Below are 24,031 nucleotides of genomic sequence, written 5' to 3' on the forward strand. Positions count from 1 at the left end.
GGTTAAACTTTGGATGTGATAATCCATTTGAAAACAAGCTCTAATCTTTCTTTCCTAATTTTTTTTTTTCTTTCACTCTTCTCTTATTCCCTTCACTAGATCCCAAATTTCCTTCTCTTGTAGGGAAAACTTTTGATATGATAATCAATTTTAAAGTAAGCTCAATTTCCTGAAACACAATCTTTCTTTCGCTACATTTTTTTTCTTTCATTCTTCCCTATTCCCCTCACACTAGAATCCAAATTTTCTTATGTTATAGAAAAAACTTTAGATGTGATAATTCATTTGAAAGCAAGCTCAAATCTTTCTTTCTCTATTTTCCTTTTCCCTTCACTCTTCTCTTATTCCCTTCACTAGAATTTAAATTCCCTTCACTCTTCTCTTATTCCCCTAACTAGAATCCGAATTCCCTTTTCTTATAAGAAAAACTTTTCATATGATAATTGATTTTAAAACAAGCTCGACTTTCAGAAACACAATCTTTCTTTTGCTACATTTTTTCTCTTTCACTATTTCCCTTGCAGTAGAATCCAAATTTCTTTATCCTAAAGAAAAAACCTTGATTATAAATAACAGCCTAATACACGTGAAAAGGTAGACTTCGAAGAAACACAATCTTTGTTCTGTTATTTTTTTACCTTCCACTCTTCTTTTATTCCCCTGACTAGAAACGAAATTTCCTTCTCTATAAAAAACTCTAATCGATTTAAAAGCAAGCTGGACTTCCAGAAATACGATCTTTGTTTTGCTAATTTTGTTTTTAATCACCATCTGTCTTCCTGTGTTTTTTGTTTTTCTCTGCCAAGCCCTCCTGCCAGACTGAAGAAATCGATTATTGCTCTGCCTGCTTTATTCGCTGTACGATTTCTCCATCCGCCTTTTCCGTGCTACAAATGCAACACTTACAGGGAAATTCTTATCTTTACTGCAATACATGCGATAAAGATTTAGGGTTTATTAGGCGTAATGTAAATGTCGGACAATTTCTTTACTGTGACGAATGTGTAAGAGCTCAGAAATTCCACTCTGACAAATCTTTCCTCCAAAATTGGGACGAAGATATATTCCTTGAACCTTTCGCAGATTTCACATTGGAAGGAAGCGATGGAGGAATTTTGAGGGCACATAAGGCCGTTCTGGTATTTTATAAACCCTCGCTATTTAAAATCCCCAAATTTTTACTCTGTTAAAATACTATATTGATATGTCACTTTTTGGCAGGCAGGGAAGTCCAAAGTTTTCAAGGCAATGCTGAAGGCAGGAATGTCTGAGTCTGTTAGCGGAAAAGCGAAAATGTCAGATATGACAGCTGAAGAATTGGTTCCGTTAATTAATTTTCTGTATACAGGCATTGTAAATCAAAAAAGCTTGGAATGTCATGGCGTTGCACTTTACAGAGCTTCTCATAAGTATGATCTGCCTCTTTTGACAGCTATATGTGAGCGTTTTCTTCAATTTAATGTGTCCAGAGATGTTCGTGGAGTTTTTGAGCTTGCTGTATATCATGGAGTGGAGAAATTACAGTTAGCTGTGTTGCCTTTCATTTTTATCGAAACTTTCGTTAAAAGCAACTCACCGCCTTTAGTGTTGAAAACGTTGAGAGAGGCTTCCAAGTTCAAATGCTTTACCGATTACCAAAGGAAGAATTTTAATGCCGTGTCTTCTGTTATGGAGCGCACTTTATTTCGAATGGCAGGTATGCCTTCAAATAATCCACAAAAAAAAATCCTTTATGAAATAAGACGTAAATTTTAGATAGGGCAGAGGGGCCTCCTTTTTCTTTCTTTTTCTTTTTGGTAACGTTTGTATAAATTATGCTTTTTGGGTTATGTCTATATGACTTATTTTTGGACATTGTTGGTGTGATTTTGAGGATTGACTTAGTGTATCTTTATTTGTTTTTTTGTGGATATGTGTATTCTATTTTTTTAATTAATAGATTATGATGTATAACATTAAAAAAAATTGTATGGTGTTTGGTGTGTAGATTATCTCGATGATCTACAAAACGGGGGAGAAGACCAAAAGGAAATGGAATTGGTAAGTTGAAAAACTATCAAATAATGCAAATGTGTGTATTATTTTTTATATGTCTAATATTCTAGCATTCTATTATATTTTCGAATTAAAATATAGTTTATCTTTTTATATGATTTAATTAAATTAATAATTTAAAATAAATATTTTAGGTGAAGAATTTAATGTATATAATAATTGAACAAAATTTAAATAAATTAAGATTGATAATTATTATTAATGAATATTTTGATATTCTTATTTTAATTGAGAGGTAAAAGAAAGATTTATAAGAGAGGTGGATATCTTGTATTTCAATTATATGTTTCAATTTAATGACTATGCAATTCTTTTCTGAAAACTTATTAAATTGTAGATTCGTGTAAAGAAATTATTAGAAAATGAAAATTCTTATTGGAGTTATTTAATTTTGGTATGCCTACTTGTTAGGATACTAACTCTTAACCCATTTCTCAAAATTTGAAGTTCACTCAAAGTGACTTGTATACTCATTGAATATTTAAATGAGCAAATATATAAGGGAAAACTTATTGAAAATGAAAAATTTAAATGGAGTTATTTCATTTTCATACTCTTACTTGTAGGGGACATGATTTTTAGCCCATTATTTGAAATTCAATGTTCATATATATTTTAGAAAGTTTAGGTCATGAAATAGTCAATTTGGGTTGAACCATGCTCAACTTTCTAGTGCCAAAATTAACTTTGAAGATTTTAAAATGTGAAATACAAAACATGTAGATAAAATAGTTTTTCAAACATATTTGAATAAATTTGGCCAAAGTTACCACTTAAATAACTTGAGACATTTTAGGATTATCCCCCTCTTTTGCAAAGCATTGAGCCCCATTACTTCTAATTTTTATAATAGATGAAGAAATTCTTGATGAATCTAGTTCCCAATGAACTACTTACCCTAATGCAAAAATTACCTTAGCTTCACCACCCAATATAGTGGAATCTACTAGTTTTTCATCTCCTTGATTAATTTATCAATGATACAATCCTTAAAGACTATATTGGTAGTATTAAGGTTCAATACAATGGTCTACAATTGTACAATTTTTGATGTATTTAATATTTATATTAAATATGGCTCTACTAATTTTGCACTAAACATGTGAAACCTAAAATAGGATGACAAGTATCAAGTTCAAATATATTCACATACCTTATTGTTAACTTGGTAATGCACCATATGACAAATGTTTGAGTTTCCCACATGGGCCTTAAGGTCTTTACTTTTGAAAATGCAATATACCTTGTTTACCACCTAGAAATAATGAGGGACTTGATGTCGATCATATTTTAACTTCGTTTAAGAAAAAACACAATATTAATCATGATAAGAAAGATAAGTCCAAAGTTGTCAATCCATAGAATAACAATGACAATAGCAATCATTAGGTCATAGGGGGCATTATTAGGTAGAATTGGCATATGATCATCTAGTTTGTCACCCATCCTTTAACTTTTTATGAATAAATAATGTTAGCTAAGGGCACCCATCCTTCATGAATTTTAATATTTATATTGTAATTTTTTTTTTTTAGAGTATATAATGGTAAAAATGTAAGAGTTAGTTTGGAAAACTTATCTTGAGGTGACTCATCCACTAAGATAATTATGACCACATGTGGTCATATCCAATACTACCTCCATTTTCATTACATTAGGGAGATTTTTGTATGTTGTTTGTAACATTAGGATAAGTATTTAACATGGGTTGTGCATTAGAAAAATTTCAAATAAAATATCAAATAGGGGGCACATGGTTTTGTAAGTTCATAGTTTTAGAGGTAAATGATTTATGCAATTCCACTTGGTGGTTTTGTGCAAGCTTGTTTCTATAAAAGAAAGCCGACAAATGGTTGTTGAGGTTGGCTTTATAACCTTTAGCTTATTGGCTAAGGTTGATTGAGTATCTCTTTTAAGTTGTATATGTGAGGACATGAAGCATGGATTGAGATGTATGGTTACATGATTCTCATTTTTGTGTTTATGTGGAGTGCAATTAGGGAAGAAATTTCTTGGAGACTTTCCAAGTGCATTGTAACATTTGTTCATGATATAATCTATTGATAGTTAGTATTTTTGGAGGCTAGGTTCCTCTGTTTTAAGGTTCTTTGAGCATTTTTTTTTAGTGTACATCTTATGTCATCTTAATAGTTTGTTTGTCTATTCTTTTGCATTATGAATTTTGAATATGTCAAGTGACATATCTTTGTTTTTTGGAGTGTTGTGGAAATAATTATACTTGTAAATTTCTTTTTATCTGGCATTAATGTTTGATTGTCAATTGCTATAGGAGATCTCTCTAGTATTGTTAAGCCTTTTAATATGAATATAATTTTGTGTTTAGTTCAGTCTATGACCTTGTAGGAAAGTAATAAATATATTTTTTCATTACAAGTGTGTCTGTAGAGTTGAATTGTTGTAGATAGAGTTTGATGTAAGTTTAACAAGAGAGTTTCTATTTAGGTTATTTTTGAGGGTTTTGGATTTAAGTTTTTCTTGAGACCTCTTATTGGAAAATAGACCTCACCAATGTGTCTAGAAGATCCATAACCCTATGCATCCATATAAGACTTGATCATCTTGGAGCATTTTTTTTTTTTTTACCATTATAGAGTTTGAAAGGAATTTTTATAACAATTTGTTCATACAAATCTATATGGCCATATGAGTTGTAGTCATAGTCAATAGACACGAATTGAGCATGATTATATTTGTGAAATGTTTTAGTTGGTGACATTAGGGATTGTACAAATTTAATAGAAAAAAAACTTTGATTGGACTTTGCGTATGTCCCTTATGTTAATATATGAATTTTTACAGAGATAGGAATGGGACCAAGCCCTTATTTTGTACTCAGTGGTTCCATCTAACCCAATAGGGCTAAACCCTTGATAGTTGTGTGGTGGCCAAGCATCTCTAGCTAGTGACTGCATAATTGGTGGCTTGTTAGATTTAGCGGATGACATTGGAAAGTACCTCCAACATGTTGCTCCATTACCACTTGGGTGACACAACCACCAATGCAATTTAGCTAATCCATCATAAATCCCCCTATTGTCAGCATGGAGTCTTAGGCTCCTAACCACCCAACTACATTTTAAATTTCCTAAATGAGGTTTTTCTCAGAGAGCATAACTTTTCCCTCAGTGGTTAGATTATTGTATTCTTAAATAGTTGATGGATAATTCTTTCTAAGTATTATGTTGTGGTATCAATGATTGTTTTAGATTCTATTATTTTAGGCAAAAATATTTCACTTGGAACTCAATTTTACTCTCATTGTTTTGATATGTCATATATTTTTATCCACAATCTCCAATTTGGGAAAAAAATATAAGTCACTAAGAATATTTTATAAGAACTATATAGTGGATCAAGTTTGTAGATGTCTATATAAGTTTTGTTCACTTAATTTTTATTCGAGTATTTGTTGATTCCTTTGACTACAATACTTTGTAAGTTTGTGGAAGATCAAATTTAGAGATGATTGGTATTTGAGTCATAAATTTTTTATTTATTAAATTAATCATCTATATTTAATATAATCACTAACACGTGGTTGAACAATATGTTAATTCGAGAAGATCTGAGTAATACTGAGAGGGGGGTGAATCAATATTAACAAAAACTGAAACTTTTAACACCAAAACAGACTTATCTCAGATCTGAAAACATTCAATACTTAAACCAACTTATTAACTGATTAGAATGCTTCATCAATCATATAATCATCAATACCGGTTACCACTTTAAGATCTCTGATAAACAAACATAAACAGTCTTAACCGGTTATCATAAATAAAAAATGAACATCACAAGAAAAGCATTCCACACATGAACACCATGATTTTCACCTGGAAACCCAAATAGAAAAAAACCACAGTGGGAATTGGTACCCACAAATATTTTGTACTCTTTTGGAATGCACCCTGTTAGGAGCCAAGCCCGGTTAGAAGCTTACAATGATGCCCTATTAGGAGTCACCCGGTTAAGGGATTTACCTCAGCCCTATTAGAAGCTTTGATCTGTTAGGATCAACCTCACCAGAGGATTTAGATTTCAGATATTGAGTCACCCTGTTAGGGGATTTTACAATATGAGGTTTGTAAGGACCTATCTGGTTAAGGGATTTTTGTTGTTGTAATTGTTAGAGAATAACAGAGAATGATCTGTGTATAGCACTCAATTGCTTGCTTGATCACATCCAATTAAGTTCTAAGTCTGCATCTCACTGGCAAATCTTCTCACACACCTTGGTTCGGCTTCACACACTTCTCTAAATCACTGAAACTCCAAAAAATCAATCTTACCAACATAAATAACTTTTACAACTAGGTCAGCATCAAAACCCTAAGACTTACTACATATATCATCACAGATCTTTACAACTCATTACAAATAATCATAGGGATCATTAAAATAAATTAAAAATCAATATCGATCATTGAATGATCATAAATCGTCACAACAAGTCAATCTGGTACAAAGTCAAATCCTTAGCACACTCCACTAAGCACTTTGCACATTCCCAAGAAATTCGCTCTCCAAACGTGCTAAAACATCTTTCAAACATATCATGTGGTTTGTGTCACATTATCACCAACACATGAACTTGATGCAGATCACTGCCAAACTAAAAATCATTACTGGTTAAGAGAATTCTTTACCGGTCCTTAATCCCTTCTTAAATCCTGGCAAAACTTCATTAAAAATTCAAAACATGCCTTCCAGTAACCGTCATAGGATGCAGTTCTGGTTACATACTCAAATCCATCATAAAATCTTATGTATCAAACCACAAGTCACCAAACATTGTCAATCACCTGATTCCATCAAAACTTATCTTCTTTACCGGTTAAGGTCCTAATTCACAGTCTTGCCAGTAAACTCTAGAGTCAAACTGTCAAACTCTTACTCTGGTAGACCAAATCACTTAGCCAACAAGTCAATCACCATTAACCATTTGTAAACATCATTAAACATCAATTGACCCTAGTTGCCATCAATGACAACACAAATAACTAATCATGTCATCTTTCCTCTACCGGTACCATCATCCACCATCATCTCATCTTTGTCAATTATGCCAAACATGCCAACAATCTCCCCCTTTGGTATTGATGGCAACACTAAATATCAACATACTCAACTCATACTATTCCGCTCTGTTCTAGACCTTCTCTACAACTTTTCTCTTCTCTGTTGCACCTCATCTGTCAGTTACACTCTATCTTCAATTACACATCTTCTCTACTCCTCCTAATCATATGTCTTCTCTTGACTAATCATATTTCTTCTCCCCCTTTGAGAGCAATGCCAAAGGTGCATAAGCATCACAAATCATCAAGTTTGTTGTAGTTGTCTTCAACATGTCTGCAAACTCATCTAAGTTGCTCCCCCTGTGAATGTGAACTATCCTGCATCTCATCAATCCAAAGTAAAAAACAATCATGAAACCCACTGGATTGATGTATCTTGCATTCTAGTTTTGTCTGAGTAGAGGTCTGACCCCTAATTTACCTCTGAGATAGTCAAAGGTAGTCTTTGGCAATGGTTTTCTGAAAATGTCAGCTAGCTTCTCTTTGCTTGTCACATACTCCATTTAGACTTGTTTTTCCTGTACTCTTTCCCTTAGAAAATGACATTTCAATTCTATGTGCTTAGTTCTTGCATGTAGCACAAGATTTTTTGAAATATTAATTGCACTAGTATTATCACAGTAAATAGTTACCAGTTCAAACATATCTAATCTGAATCCTTCAAGCACATGTCTCATCCAGATTGCCTGCATGCAATTCATTGATGCTGCAACATACTCTGCCTTTGCTATTGACTAATAAACACAAGTTTTCTTCTTACTTGTCCAAGCAACCAATCTACCTCCAAGAAGAAAAGTTCCATCGATAGTGCTTTTTCGGTCATCTACATTGCCTTCCCAATCTGCATCAGTAAACACATCCAAAGAAAAATTTCCTTTATAAGTGTAAGGAAAGCAAGTGCGGAATTCGCTTCCTTAATATCAATTCACAGAGGAGAAACATACTAGTGTAGACAAAGCTTCAACATTTACTGAATATGGTATGAGTAAAACATGCACAAAAAAGGCACAAAGAGATGACACACAGAGTTTAACATGGGAAAACCCTTTTGGGAGAAAAACCCACCACCAGCAAATGATCGACTTTATTAACAGTATGTTAAAACAATACAATAGAGTCTCATCTGCAGATTTTCTTCACTCTGTTACACAGTCATTCCAGACATACAAACTATCGGATCAAAACTCTTCGCAGAACACCCCTCCTCTCAAGATTTCGTCCTCCTCTACCAACCTTTGGATTACCGTCAGTTTTCAATACCAAACAACTCGACGGTTCATTAGAGTAACGGCCCCAATGGCTCGAAGTCTAACCATCTGCCTGTGTCAGTTTGCAATCATGAAAAAAATAGTTATCCCACATGCAGTAGACAACCGGGTCGGTTCGTATTCATTTACACTGACAGTCTCATACATAGTATCCGAGAATCGATCTTTTGGATCTCGATTCGACCTTGCTCCCCCAGTCGGTCTCCGCTCCATCGGCTATCGACACAACATTCAAAAGGTAAAGCCGATGGCCCGATGATACCTGATCGCCTAAGGCGACCCCATTGGGTCACCAGTATAACTCTCCAAAAGATACTCCGATCTCCGAAGGCTAGGAGTGATCTCCACTAGGGCATCGAAACATGAACACAACTACTATGCCGATACCAAGAACAAGGACTCATCGACTCATCGGACTAAGTCCGAAACTGTTATCCCGATCTGCATTGCCAGTTCGGTAGGATGACTTCATCAGGTCATCGGGACACAAAGAATAACACTATGCCGATAAGCGAAATAACCGAGACCGGTAAAGCGAGCTCATCGGGACATTGGCATGACATTCAGAATGTCAACCTGATAGCTAATAGGTGACCCGAACTAAGACCGGTAGAGCGGTCTCATCGGGAGATCGACATACCACTGCACAAGTTATTCCGATAGCCGAAGTTACCCTGATGACCGAAGTTGACTTCATCGGGTCATCGAGATGACTTCAAACCTGCTACTCTGATACCCGATAGAAGAGAATACATCGGCAAGAGTCATGTTGATAGAGCTCACAAAATCCTTCATACTGTTTCATCGGCACTTAACCCGATCAGTATGGACTATTGTCAAGTGAATTTGAGGCACATTTTCCAACAAACTCCCACTTGATGAGGAATTCACTGGACCAAGATACCATTCTAGACGTTACTGACAGACATGGGTACAAAGACCCATAGAATTCGAACACCACCTAAACTTGTGTGTGCTCAGAGGTTTCGTCAAGGCATCTGCAACATTTTCTAGAGTGTCTACCTTGTTAAGATAAACTTTTCCATCTTCCACCATGTCATGTACGAAATGATATTGAACATCAACATGCTTTGACCTGGCATGGAAAGTAGGATTCTTTGCCAAACAAATGGCACTCCGACTGTCACTCCAGACTTCAATCTGCCCCGCCTCAAAACCAATGTCAGAACTCAAACGTCTAAGCCAGACTGCTTCTTTGCAAGCATGTGTGGCTGCCATGTATTCTGCCTCTGTAGTGGATAAAGCGACTACAGCTTGCCACTTGCTCATCCAACTAACTGCTCCACCATTCAGGACAAAAACATATCCACTGGTAGATCTCTTGCTGTCAACATCCCCTGCCCAATCAGAATCCATGTAACCACAAATGCTTAGAGTTCTTTTTGAATCCTCTAGATTACCATGATAACATAATGCAAAATCCGAAGTACCCTTCAGGTATCTAAACACTCTCTGTACAACATCCCAGTGTGTTCTCCCTAGATTCGACATAAACCTGCTAAGTACTCTCATTGGTTGGGCAATGTCTAGTCTTGTATAGACCATAGCATACATCAGACTACCTATAGCACTTGCATACGGTACATCTTTCATGTCTTCAATCTCTTTTGGAGACTTCGGACTATCCAGCATAGACAACTTAGTTCCCTGCAAGATGGGAACAACCTGTGGTTTACAGTCAGACATATGAAACCTATCAAGAACATTGGTTATGTATTTTCTCTAACTAAGCCAAAGTTTCCTCTTAGACCTATCTCTTTTGATCCCCATTCCCAAAAAGTAATTTGCTGGTCCTAAATCCTTCATTTCAAATTTCATACAAAGCTGAGATTTTAAATTTGAGATCATACTTTTTGTGTTTCCTATGAATAACATGTCATCTACATACAAAGCTATGATAAGAATCCTATCATCATCAGTTTTGTAGTAAACACAATGATCAACTTTGGATCTCACAAATCCCAAGGACAAAACAAATGTATCATACTTCTGATACCACATTATGGGAGACTATTTCAAACCATACAGAGACTTCTTGAGTTTGCACACTAGATGTTCTTTACCTTTTTCCACAAAGTGCTCAGGCTGGGACATATAAATTTCTTCTTCAAGATCACCATGAAGAAATGTTGTCTTCACATCCATCTGCTCAATCTCCCAATCATATGCTGCTGCAAGTGACAAGAGAAATCTAATAGACGTCAGCTTAGCTACAGGAGAAAAGATTTCTCCATAGTCAATACCTTCCTTTTGCGAATATCCCTTTGCAACCAGTCTTGCCTTATACTTGTCAATGTTGCCATCTGGACCATACTTCTTTTTGAATACCCACTTATAGCCTACAGGCTTTCTGTCTTTAGGCAATGGCACCAAATCCCAAGTTCCATTTTTATCCAATGATGACATTTCATCATTCATGGCTTCCAACCAGGAATCTGAATCAGGCATTTCAATTGCTTCTTTTACAGTCCTAGGCTCATTAGTATCTACAAGTAATGCATAAGCACAATTAACATTCAACATAGAGTGACTGCACTTATTAGGTGTATACCTTTCAGGTTGCCGCCTCTCTCGAGTAGATCTTCTCAACTCTAGTGTTGGGGCTTCTTGAGATTCATCAGGAGGCTCATTATCATGTTCTTCTTCAAAACTTCTTGAACTGCTTGAACTCTCCTCATCTTCAGGTATCTCCGGAGATTCTTCTTTGACTGGAGGTACTTCAACCTCAACTTCTCCTTTCTTTTCTATTTTATGATCTAATGACATAGGCTTCAGTTCATAAAAAATCACACTTCTGCTGAATAACTTTCCAGTCACTGGATTCCAAAGTTTGTATCCTTTCACACCAACTCCATAGCCAATGGAGATACATTTTACCTCTTTGTTATCCAATTTAGATCTATTCACTTCAGGCACATGAGCATATGCCTATGCACCAAAAACATGTAGGTGCCTTAGAGAAGGTTTCTTACCAGACCACGCTTCCATAGGTGTTTTGTCAACCAATGTTGAAGTAGGAGAACGATTCAACAGGTAACACGCTGTAGCAACTGCTTCAACCCAGAATGTTTGTTCCAGCCCAGCTCCACTCAACATGCTCCTTGCTTTCTCCATTAGAGACCGATTCAACCTTTCAGTGACTCCATTTAGCTGTGGAGTGTAAGGTACAGTCTTATGTCTTTTAATTCCATGATCAACATAGTACTTGTCAAAATCTGCACTACAAAATTCATCACCATTGTCTGTTCTTAAACATTTAATCCTTCTCCCAATCTGATTCTCAACAAGGTTCTTAAACTTCTTAAACCGACTGAACACTTCTATTTTACTTTTAAGAAAGTATACAAATGCCCTTCTTGAATAATCGTCTACAAAGGATACATAGTATTTAGACTTAGACAAAGAAGGTACATCCACTAGACCAAACACATTAGAGTGAACATAGTCCAGAATAGCAAAAGATTTATGAGAACTGGAATAAAACTGAACTTGGTTATGTTTTCCATAAATGCAGTGCTCACAGAAATCGAACTCAAAACTACAATCATCAAGACCTTCAACCAGGTTTTTATTCTTCAAGGCTTTTAAACCTTTTTCACCTATGTGGCCTAACCTGTTATGCCAAAGCATTGTTTTTTCAGCAGGAAGTTTAGCTCCCAACAAGTTTGCATTATGCATCCTTATAGTTGTTTTATCAGACTTTTCAGAAGTTACATTACAACATATAGGTTCAGCATTTAACTTGTACAGTGTACCAATGCGATCACCCTTTGCCAATACAATGGAACCCCTAGTCATTTTGCAACCACCAGACACAAATGTAACTTGTACTCCAGCATCATTAAGTTTACTTACAGAGAGAATATTTCTTGCCAGACCTGGTATATGAAGAACCCCATTGATCCCCTTCACTCTACCATTTGGAAACTGAATTTTGATTCTGCCTCTCCCTTCAATCTCCAATGTAGAATCACTAGCTAGATATACCTTTCCACCAGCATATGGTTCATACTTCGAGAACCATTCCTTGTGGGACGTCATATGGAAAGATGTGCCAAAATCTACTAACCAGGTGTCGTCTGTGGTAGGCACTGCTAGGGCTGCAACAAAATCATCAACATCACTTTGAGAAGACTCAGTGTCAGAAAATTTATTCTTCTTCTTCTTCTCCTTCTTGCAGTCCTTTCGGATATGCCCTTTCTCCCCACAGTTCCAGCACTTCACCTTTGACTTCTTGCCTGGAGATTTAAAACTCTCATGAGACTTGGACTTCTTTTATTTCTTCTTGTCTTTGTCCTTCGATCTGCCTCGAATAGAGAGTGCATCCTTTGTTGTCTCAGAAGACTTCTTTCTCATTTCTTCTGACAAAAGAGTATTAACCACCATATCCATCTTGAACTGGGTCGTGGTACTACCAATAGCCATCACTAAGTGTTCCCAAGAGTCAGGCAATGAACACAACAACAACATGCAATGTTCTTCTTCCTGAATGGACACACCAACATAAGTTAACTGTGCAAGAACCATGTTGAATGCATTCAAATGATCTGCCAATGATGTCCCTATGTCCATCTTCAAAGAGTACAATTTCTTGATCAAGAAAAGTTTATTCATCAAGGATTTTCCTTGATAAATATCACCCAACTTCTCCCAGAGAAGATGTGCAGACTTCTCCTCATGGACATTTAACAAAATAGAATCAGCCAGACATAACCTGATTAGACCCCTTGCCTTCTAGTCGGCTAAATCCCAATCTTCTTGCTTCATGCCTGAAGGCTTAGAAGTTGCAACTACAACACCCCAGAGATCTCTATCGACCAGCAAATCTTCCATCTTGAGTTTCCAAAGTTCAAAAATGGAACCATTAAACTTCTCCATGTCTATGCATCCTGAAGTACTCGCCATTTCAATCTGTAAAACAAGTAGACACTCTACAAAACTCCCACTGAGATAGAACTGACACAAAAAACCAACCCAACCCAACAAGGATAACAAAACGGGATAGGCTCTGATACCACTTGTAAGGAAAGCAAGTGCGAAATTCGCTTCCTTAATGTCAATTCACAGAGGAGAAACAGACTAGTGTAGACAAAGCTTCAACATTTACTGAATATGGTATGAGTAAAACATGCACAAAAAAGGCACAAAGAGATGACACATAGAGTTTAATGTGGGAAAACCCTTTCGGGAGAAAAACCCACCACCAGCAAATGATCAACTTTATTAACAGTATGTTAAAACAATACAATAGAGTCTCATCTGTAGATTTTCTTCACTCTGTTACACAGTCATTCCAGACATACAAACTATTAGATCAAAACTCTTTGCAGAAAACCCCTACTCTCAAGATTTCGTCCTCCTCTACCAACCTTTGGATTACCGTCAGTTTTCAATACCAAACAACTCGATGGTTCATCAGAGTAACGGCCCCAACGGCTCGAAGTGTAACCGTCTGCCTGTGTCAATCTGCAATCATGAAAAAAATAGTTATCCCACATGTAGTAGACAACCGGGTCGGTTCGTATTCATTTACACTGACAGTCTCATACATAGTATCTGAGAATCGATCTTTTGGATCTCAGTTCGACCTCGCTCCCCCGATCAATCTCCGCTCCATCGGCTATCAGCACAACATTCAAAAGGTAAAGTCGATGGCGTGATGATACCTGATCGCCTAAGGCGACCCCATCGGGTCACCAGTATAACTCTCCAAAAGATACTCCGATCTCCGAAGGCTAGGAGTGATCTCCATTGGGGCATCGGAACAGGAACACAACTACTATGCCGATACCAAGAACAAGGACTCATTGGCTCATCGAACCAAGTCCGAAACTGTTATCCCGATTTGCATTGCCACTCCGGTAGGATGACTTCATCGGGTCATCGGGACACAAAGAATAACACTATGCCGATAAGCGAAATAACCGAGACCGGTAAAGCGAGCTCATCGGGACATCAACATGACATTCAGAATGTCAATCCGATAGCCGATAGGTGACCTGAACCGAGACCGGTAGAGCGGGCTCATCAGGAGATCGACATACCGCTGCACAAGTTATTCCGATAGCCGAAGTTACCCCGATGACCGAAGTCGACTTCATCGGGTCATCGAGATGACTTCAAACCTGCTATTCCGATACCCGATAGAAGGGAATACATCGGCAAGAGTCATGCCAATAGAGCTCACAAAATCCTTCATACTATTTCATCAACATGACTTAACCTGATCAGTATGGACTATTGTCAAGTGAATTTGAGGCACATTTTCCAACAATAAGGATACCACAAACCATAATATATTGTGCCTTTTAGGTACAAGAATGTCATTTTCACTGCTACCAAGTGAGTCTCCTTGGGATCCTTTTGAAATCTAACAACCAAACCAACAACATGTGCAATATCCAGTCTACTATGAACGACATAATGCAATTTACCAATCATAGACGTCTATTATTTATCATTAACAGATGGTGAGTCATCTTGTTTAGACAATTTGCAACCTGTCACCATTGGAGTACCAACTGGTTTACAATTCTCCATGCCAAATATTTTCAACAACTCTTTGACATACTTACTCTGACAAATAAAAATTCTACCATCCAATTGCTGGACTTGCAACCCAATGAAAAATCTAATTTCTCCAATAAGAGACATCTCAAATTCTCTTTTCACCACCTCAGCAAAATCCATGCATAAGTCATCATTACCACCAAAGTCAATGTCATCCACAAATACTTCAGCTATCAATACTTTCTCTCCATCAATCTTTATATATATGTTACTGTCCTCACTGGTATGCTGGAATCCTATCTTAATCAGGGGTGCATGCAACCTTTCAAACCTTCCTCTCGGTGCTTGCTTCGATCCATACATTGCCTTATGTAGTTTACAAACAATATCTTTGTCTTCAGACAAAGCAAATCCATCCGGTTGTTCTATGTATACTTCTTCTTCAAGGATGCCATCGAGAAAAGTTGATTTAACATCCATCTGATAGACTTAATATCCTTTAAATCCAACATAAGCAAGTAGCATTCTTACTCCTTCCAATCTCACCACAGGTGCAAAGGTTTCACCATAATCTTCTCCTTCTTCTTGTGCATAACCTTTGCAAACCAATCTTGCTTTATTTCTCAGAACCTTGCCTTCTTCATTTAACTTATTTCTAAAAACCCATTTGGTTCCAATCACATTCTTATCTTCCAGTCTAGAAACAAGTGTCCATGTCTTGTTTTTCTCTATCTGATCCAACTCCTCATTCGTTGCACTAATCTAGTCATCATCCTTTAATGCCTCTCTTACCATTTTTGGCTCGATAGTAGAAATCAGACAACATTTTTTTCTGATTTTCCTCCTTGTTTGTACTCCAACATGTTTATCTCCAATTATTTGTGCTTCTGAGTGATTTAATCTGACACACCTTGGAATAACTAGTTCTGGTGTTGTGCTTCCTACTTCATGTTCTTCATGTTCTTCATCTTCTTCATCCCTCTCTGCATTTACCAGTTGAGCACCTATTTCTGCAAATTTTTGCTCATCAATCTTCTGCGCTTCCGATTCTATAAACACAAGTGTTTCTTCATCTTTCTCAGGCTCAGATCTACTGGTCTCTCCATATTTCTCAAGGAGACCATCTATCTTCACATTAGCACTCTCAATGATATTCTTAGTTCTCTTGTTATAACATTTAAATGCCTTACTCTTTGTAGAGTAACCAAGAAAAATGTCTTCATCACACTTAGCATCAACCTTTTTAGTGTAATCATCTCTCTTAATATAACATTTACTCCCAATTTTTTTGAAATAACCTACACTAGGAGTCTTTCCATGCCATAATTCATAAGGTGTTTTGTCATTACCTTTTTTGACAAGTACCCGGTTCAAAGTATAGACAACAGTGCTGACTGCTTCTCTCCAAAACATCTTCAGTACTTCACCTTGAATCAACATGGTTCTAGCAACTTCAACAATTGTTCTATTCATTCTCTCTGCTATCCCATTTTGTTGTGGAGTTCTAGGAGCTGACATCTGCCTCTTAATTCCCCATTCATCACAGAACTTCACAAACTCATCAGAAGTAAATTCACCTCCCCGGTCAGATCTCAAACATTTTAGATTCTTCATGGCATCTTTCTCAACAAGAGCTTTAAATTCTTTAAACTTACTGAAAGCCTCACACTTTTCTCTTAGAAAAGTTACCCACATCATTTTGGAATAATCATCGGTAAAGATCATAAAATACTTATCACCAAAATAGCTCTTAGTCCTCATAGGACCACAAAGATTAGTATGAACCAAATCAAGAGTATTCTCTGAAGAGAAAGACTTACTCTTAAAGGATACAGAGGTAATCTTACCCATCTGACAATCCTCGCATAACACATTGTCTAGTTTCACAAGCTGGGGCAAACCTCTAACAATGCTTGACTTACTAACTTTAATCAAATTGTCAAAATTGACATGACAAAATCTCTTGTGCCACAACTAGCTGTCTTCAATCTTCGCCACCAAACAACTATTTACAATAGTATTCAGATGAAATAGATTACCTCTCATCTGCTTCCCAGTAGCAATCAATTCTCCATTATTTCCAAGAATCCTGCACACTCCACTTTTGAATTCAAGTAGACATCCCTTATCATTAAGTTGTCCAACACTCAAGAGGTTATGTTTTAGTCCTTTGACCCAAAAGACATCATCTGCATTACTCTTCCCATTCAATGAAATTGATCCTTTACCTTTAACCATGCAGGGAGATTTATTACCAAATATTACAACACCTCCATCAAACTCTTCAAGGGATAAGAACTTACTTTTGTCACTAGTCATGTGGTGTGAGCAACCACTATCTATTATCCATTCATCATTGTTATCCATGTGAGACACCAAGGCCTTCTCATCAGTCAGATCCTCCTTCACAACAACAAATACCATCTCCTCGTTGTCATCTTCTTCTGATTCATCATCAGTCACACCTTCATCCACTACAACATAACAATATTTCTTGCCTTTTTATTTGAATCTCCTAAAATTATCTTTCTTATCAATGTTAGGGTAGTTAGCAGCTTTGCATCCAATCTTACTACAAGAGAAACACTTCAAGGGTAATTTACCTTTATATTTACATGTTCCTCTAGGGAATCTTCTAGCCAGTAATGCCTCAAGTTCCATCAGATGATCTTCATAATCACCATCACCTTTGCTACCACCATGATGAGACCTGCTGTCATGATTATGACAAACATCTTTTCATTTTCTTGTTGATGTACCAGTTACAAAAGCCTTAAAAGCAGATTCAGAAGGTTGGAAACACTATTATCAAAACTGTTAAGTTCAAATGTAGTTAACTTTCTAATTAACGAATAAACAATAACTTTATCTTTTGAAATGGATCTCAGTTCTTGAATAGCAGACACTCTGATAGAATACTATAGTAAAAGAGTTCTAAGCATTTTGCTAACAATAGTATCATCTTTAATCTTACCTCTGACACTATTTATTCCACCTACAACTTCCTTAAACCTTTGTCCATATTGAGCTATGTTCTCACCATCAACCATTTTCATATCATCAAATTTTCCTCTCAAACTCTCTTTCTTTGCCCTTTGTACATGTTCATCTCCTCCATAAATTAAATTAAATTTTTCCCATACTTCATTTGCAGTTTCTAATCCATGAACATCAATATACTCAGAGACAGACAAAGTACTTATAATTGCTTGAAGAACCTAAATGTTTTCCTTTTGTTCTTTTAGTTTATTTGGTGTCAAGGGACTGGTAGTAGGAGCAACATACTTGGTTATCACATGATTATAGTACTGTGAACCCATTCCTTTAATGTATATCTTAATCCGATCACTCCATATCCAGTACTTGTCCTTGGTAAACTTAGGACCCTCCTTCTTCATCATCTTTCACAGAATCTTTCCCTCAAGTTGTTAGGCTTTCTACACATAGAGGACCAACGCTCTGATACCAATTTTTAATCCTATAAGATCCAGTTAATACTGAGAGGGGGTTGAATCAGTACTAACAAAAACTAAAACTTTCAACACCAAAACAAACTTATCTTAGATCTGAAAACATTCAATACTTAAACCAACTTATAAAGTGATCAGAATGCTTCATCAATCATATAATCATCAATACCGGTAACCATTTTAAGATCTCTGATAAACAAACACAAATTGTCTTAACCGATTATCAGAAATAAAATATGAACATCACAAGAAAAACATTCCACACATGAACACCATGATTTTCACGTGGAAACCCAAATAGGGAAAAACCACGGTGGGAATTGGTACCCACAAATATTTTTCTCTTTTGGAATGCGCCCTGTTAGGAGCCAAGCCCGGTTAGAAGCTTACAATGATGCCCTATTAGGAGCAAACCTTGTTAGGAGTCACCCAGCTAAGGGATTTACCTTAGCCCTGTTAGAAGCTTTGATATGTTAGGATCAACCTCGCAAGAGGATTTATAACTCAAATATTGAGTCACCCTGTTAGGATATTTTACAATATGAGGTCTGTTAGGACCTATCCGGTTAAGGGATTTTAGCTGTTGTAATTGTTAGAGAACAACAGTGAATGATTTGTGTATAGCACTCAACTGCTTGCTTGATCAAATCCAATTAAGTTCTAAGTCTGCATCTCACTGGCAGATCTTCTCACACACCCTGGTTCGACTTCACATGCTTCTCTAAATCACTGACACTCCAAAACATCAATCTTACTGACATAAATGACTTTTACAACTAGGTCAACATCAAAACCCTAAGACTTACCACATAGGTCATCATAAATCTTTACAACTTATTACAAATCATCATAGGGGTCATTACAATCGATTATAAATCAATATCGACCGTTGAATGATCATAAATCGTCACAACAAGTCGATCTGGTACAAAGTCAAACCCTTAGCACACTCCGCTAAGAACTTTGCACATTCCCAAGAAATTCGCTCTCCAAACGCACAAAAACATCTTTCAAACATATCACACAGTTTGTGGTGCATTATCAGCAACACATGAACTTGATGTAGATCACCGCCAAACCAATAATCATTACCGGTTAGAAGAATTCTTAACCGGTCCTTAAACCCTTCTTAAAACTTGGCAAAACTTCATTAGAAATTCAAAACATGCTTTCAAGTAACCATCATAGGATGCGGTTTCAGTTACATACTCAAATTTGTCATAAAATCTTATACATCAAACCACAAGTCACCAAACATCGCCAATCACTCGATTCCATCAAAACTTATCTGCTTTACCGATTAAGGTCCTAATTCACAGTCTTGCTAGTAAACTCTGTCAAACTTTCAAACTCTTACTTTGGTAGACCAAATCACCTAGCCAACAAGTCAATCACCAAAAACCATTTGTAAACATCATTAAACATTAGTTGACCCTGGTTGCCATCAATGACAACACAAATAATTGATCATGTCATCTTTCCTCTACCGATATAGTCATCCACCATCATCTCATCTTCATCAATTATGCCAAACATGCCAACACAATATATTGAATTATGAGATCTAAAAATTATGCTATTTTGTAGGCTTTATATACTTACAAGTTCCATTATAACTTAAATGTGAGCTATTTATACCCATCGATATTTTTCGTGTGGATGCAAGTTTTATTTGGTTCATCTAGTTTGGTTAGTTGGTTCATTAGTTTGGTTGAAAATATGAGACATAGTTGGTGTTACTTGATACTGTTGTATTATGAGACCTAAACATGTTAAGTTTATAATATAAATGTGGGAGATTTCATGTATAATAAATGTAGGTACATTTGGTGGTGATCATGATTTCATAGAGGTTCTTTTATGCTTAGAAACTTTGACATTACATGGTTTTTTATGTAGATATATTGGGTGGTGATCATGGTGCCATAAAGGTTCTTTGTATTCTTGCAACTTCGACACAATATGGTAGTTTATGTGGATGCATTGTTGGAGGCATTATATTGATTCCTAATTATAGGTGGTGACTTGTCTTCTTAGTTTATAGATCTCAATTTTACTTTATCCTTTAGTTGATGGTGATATAGTTGAGTGTGTGTGGACCATTAATAATCTTCATTGATGAGCCGATTATCATGATGCCATGTGTAGCTCAATATCACAATTTATTGGTGTTGGTTGACATTTTTGTCACTGCCATTTTATTCAAAATTGACTTTAATATGTACAATTAGTAGTGACAAACAAACCATTAGTTGGAGAAGTTATTGTTAACAAAATTCTGAAATTTAGAGTTACAACTCTCTCTTATGATAAATTTTGAATTTTTGAGGGGTTTTTTTCAACTAGAAAGTAAAAAATGCAAATCTTTAATTACAACTAAAGTAAAAAAATCCAACCAATAATTTTTTTCATGTAGACAACAATAGACTCAAAGTCTTATCTTTTTTGAAGCATAGAGAATAACATGTTTTCAGGATAAATTTTTCAAGTGATTGCAAGACTCACAAATCATTAAGGATCATCTTCCAATTGAACCTAAATTACATAAGCTTCAAGAATAAAATAAGATACTATATAAAATTGAACACTTCAAATAATTATGACACCAACATCAGAAGGAATAATAACATCAAAAATTTATTTATTTATTTATTTTTGATAGGTAGTGGGCCAAAGCCGATAAGGTAATTTTTTGCGACCTCTCTTTCAAGAGCACAAGTTCTCCACCACTAGGCCAACTTAGGTTGTACTAACGTCAAAAAATTATTGCTAGCATACATATTCATAAAAAAATCCTTTATTCAAATGCCCAAAATTGCAAGGGTCAAACTTTTCAATTTTCATACCAAAATTATATTTAGTGCTAATTCATTCTTTTAATCAATAATAATTAAAACGATTAGAGTTTTCTTAATATTTTATAAACTTAAAACACTTTTGTAACTTTAAAAAGAAAGGGTATATGAGGATGCCTCCTTGGGATTTTTCCTTGTGTCCTTGCATCGAGGACATCTTGAGGATGGGGGTGGCTTGGGGAAAATTTTCAGTTGCCCCCAAAATTTTCCAAAATGTCAAGGACATTTCCAAAATGAGTGGACAACTTAGGAATAGATTGGGTATGGTTAGCCATCCTTGAGATGCATTAGGGATTTTTGAGATGTCCTTGACCATCCTGTGGATGGATAGCCATCCTCTTTTTCCTAGTACTCAAAAAACAAAAGAAAAAACATCGAGCTTTAAGAAAAACATTTTTAAATTTTGACATTGAGTTACTTGATTTACAATTTTGGTACCAAATTATACTACTTATAGAATATAGTATAAAAAGTTAATTATATACTAGATAACTCATTATTTTGTTGAATTTTACATTATAATAATAATGATTTGAAATGTATACCAAACCCAAACTAGAAATCGATAGATTTTATGTAGGACAATATTTACAATAATTATAATGAAAATGTTGAGAACAGTTATAGTGCCTTAAATGTAATCTCACAAGTCTTTGGATATGCTTATAATATGGAATCCTCAAATTATATGACATTCCATAGTGCTAAAAAAATGACAAAATAAACAAAAAATTAATAGAAACCATAATAAAGATGAAGCAACCATTTTCGTAATAACTCCTATATATGAATAGATTTTTTTGGCAATACACACAATTTAGAATTTGTATTGATATAGATGTTAGAACATATAACTGTAAAGAAGGGAAATATAGGTGATCCACAATTTAGGCTATGAATCCACTTATTTCCATGAAATACATTAAAAAGGGGGAGTGAACTAAAGAGATCCAACCCTAATGAGGAAAAGGGTTGAATACAAATTGAATCCTTCTCTCCTTTTTTCTAGTTGAGGGTGCTTAAGATATTTGAAATTAAATGCTAGATCTAGGGTAAATGATAGGAATTTAACATAAAATGACATAAACAAGCTAGAAGAACAATATGTAGACATAGAGCTAGATATGGGCAAAACAAACAAAGAGGAACCTGTGCCTAAAATTCAGCTTGAAAGTGCAAGATCGGGATGGTAAAATCGACCTAGTCCCCAAACTCAGGTGTAGACAAACATGAAACTTTCAGAATCAAAATGTCGCTCAAAACTTGTTCCTTGAAGCTCATCAGAAATTCATGGGACTAGGATGCAAAAATCACCCCGTTCCTCTAATTTTTGCTCTTACAAAAGTTAGATTTGATTGTCGTCGAATTTTCTACTAAAATCTCCATATATAGCTCGTAAATATGTCGCCTATATGTAGAAAGAAGGAAAATGGTGTTGTTGATAGGGGTTTGCCTTAGGTCAAACTTTGGGTTTGGAATTAACCCTTGAATTGAATTGAAATTGAACTTCAAATGGAATTTGATTGATTTGGAAAAGCTAGCCTTTTGAGGGCAAGGCTAAATTTGAATTGAAATGCTTGAATTGAGACTTGATACCTTGATGAATCTTTCTTTGAAGTATTCATGCATAGGTTGATAATGTCATGTATATTATCTTCATAATGTCTTGATCATGCATGCCATCATGAATGATTGAAATCTGAACTTGACCTCTCCTTCACTGCCTTGATAATGCTTGATTTCTTCTCACTTGAAGTTGTAAAAGTGCAATTGCGAGATTGATAAAGGTTACAAAATGAGGGGGTTAAACTTTATTTTATACCTAACTACACCAAATATGTTTGAAATTTTGGGGTACACCGACATGGAGAATTTTTTCCTACCTCCGAAATGTGACTGTTATGGGGTCCAAATTTGGGCCCCTTTTGGGAGGACCATGGCACAAAGGGCATCCTATTCCTAGGACCATGGCACCTAGGGCATTGTAGTCCTGCCAATTAGAGCTCTTTAAACAGTGTTCCACAAGGGCACAAAAGATGCATATTTTAGATGGGTGTGAGTAAAATCAAAGAAGAGTCAAATCACGAAAAGCAAGAATGTAGAAGTGAGGCCTAGGTGAGGATGAAATTGCATAGGGATATACTTTATGATGCTACAATAACCAAAACCTTAAGAGTACCATGACTACTATATGGTTGGGATAACTTGTATACAAATATATCAAAACTTATATACATACATAGGCTATCATATTGATATTTTAAATTTTCATATATATATATATATATCGTCCTTGAAATGCATCCCCACGTCTATCAAACTTGGTGGAACATAATTAAAAAGTTAATAAAAATAGATTAATTCTTGAGCTCTAGGGGCATGATGTCCTCTTCTAAGTCTTTTTTGTCCTTTGTAGGAGATGAGCCTAGAGATAGAGATTACTATGTTTAAGCATAATCTTTGACCTTATAGATGTTGTTGAGTTTTCTCATTGATTTTGCATTAAAAATATGTTTTTTTTAAAACTTCCTTTCAATCACTCCTTTGAAATTCTACTTGATATAATTGACATCAACCACTTGAGAATTGTCTTCTATTTGAATATCTACATAAAAGTCAATTTTTATATCTATTTTCATTTTATTGCAATATTTTACCAACTTTGTTTGCTCCAAAATATTTTATTTAATGCCCACATTTTCATTCTATACTCTTTATCCACAAGTGACACTCTAATTGGACTTTGAATATAC

At 35.6% G+C, this 24,031-nt stretch overlaps 1 protein-coding gene across 2 annotated transcripts in view; it reads left to right on the forward strand.

Annotated features, from left to right (window-relative positions):
- Positions 1–528: 528 nt before the first annotated feature.
- Positions 529–24,031, forward strand: part of LOC131069760 (BTB/POZ domain-containing protein At1g01640) — a 48,986-nt gene continuing 25,483 nt past the window's right edge. The window contains exons 1-4 of one of the 2 annotated variants that reach the window (XM_059218670.1): positions 530–1,139; positions 1,222–1,696; positions 1,988–2,040; positions 20,323–20,508. In XM_059218670.1, the coding sequence (XP_059074653.1) occupies positions 894–1,139; positions 1,222–1,696; positions 1,988–2,040; positions 20,323–20,352 (804 nt within the window). In that variant the 5' untranslated portion in view covers positions 530–893 and the 3' untranslated portion in view covers positions 20,353–20,508. Of the gene's footprint in view, positions 1,140–1,221; positions 1,697–1,987; positions 2,041–20,322; positions 20,509–24,031 lie in introns of those variants that run through there. The other variant, XM_058005305.2, reaches the window with a different exon arrangement.

Source organism: Cryptomeria japonica, chromosome 4 (assembly GCF_030272615.1).
Source record: "Cryptomeria japonica chromosome 4, Sugi_1.0, whole genome shotgun sequence".
Lineage (NCBI taxonomy): Eukaryota > Viridiplantae > Streptophyta > Pinopsida > Cupressales > Cupressaceae > Cryptomeria > Cryptomeria japonica.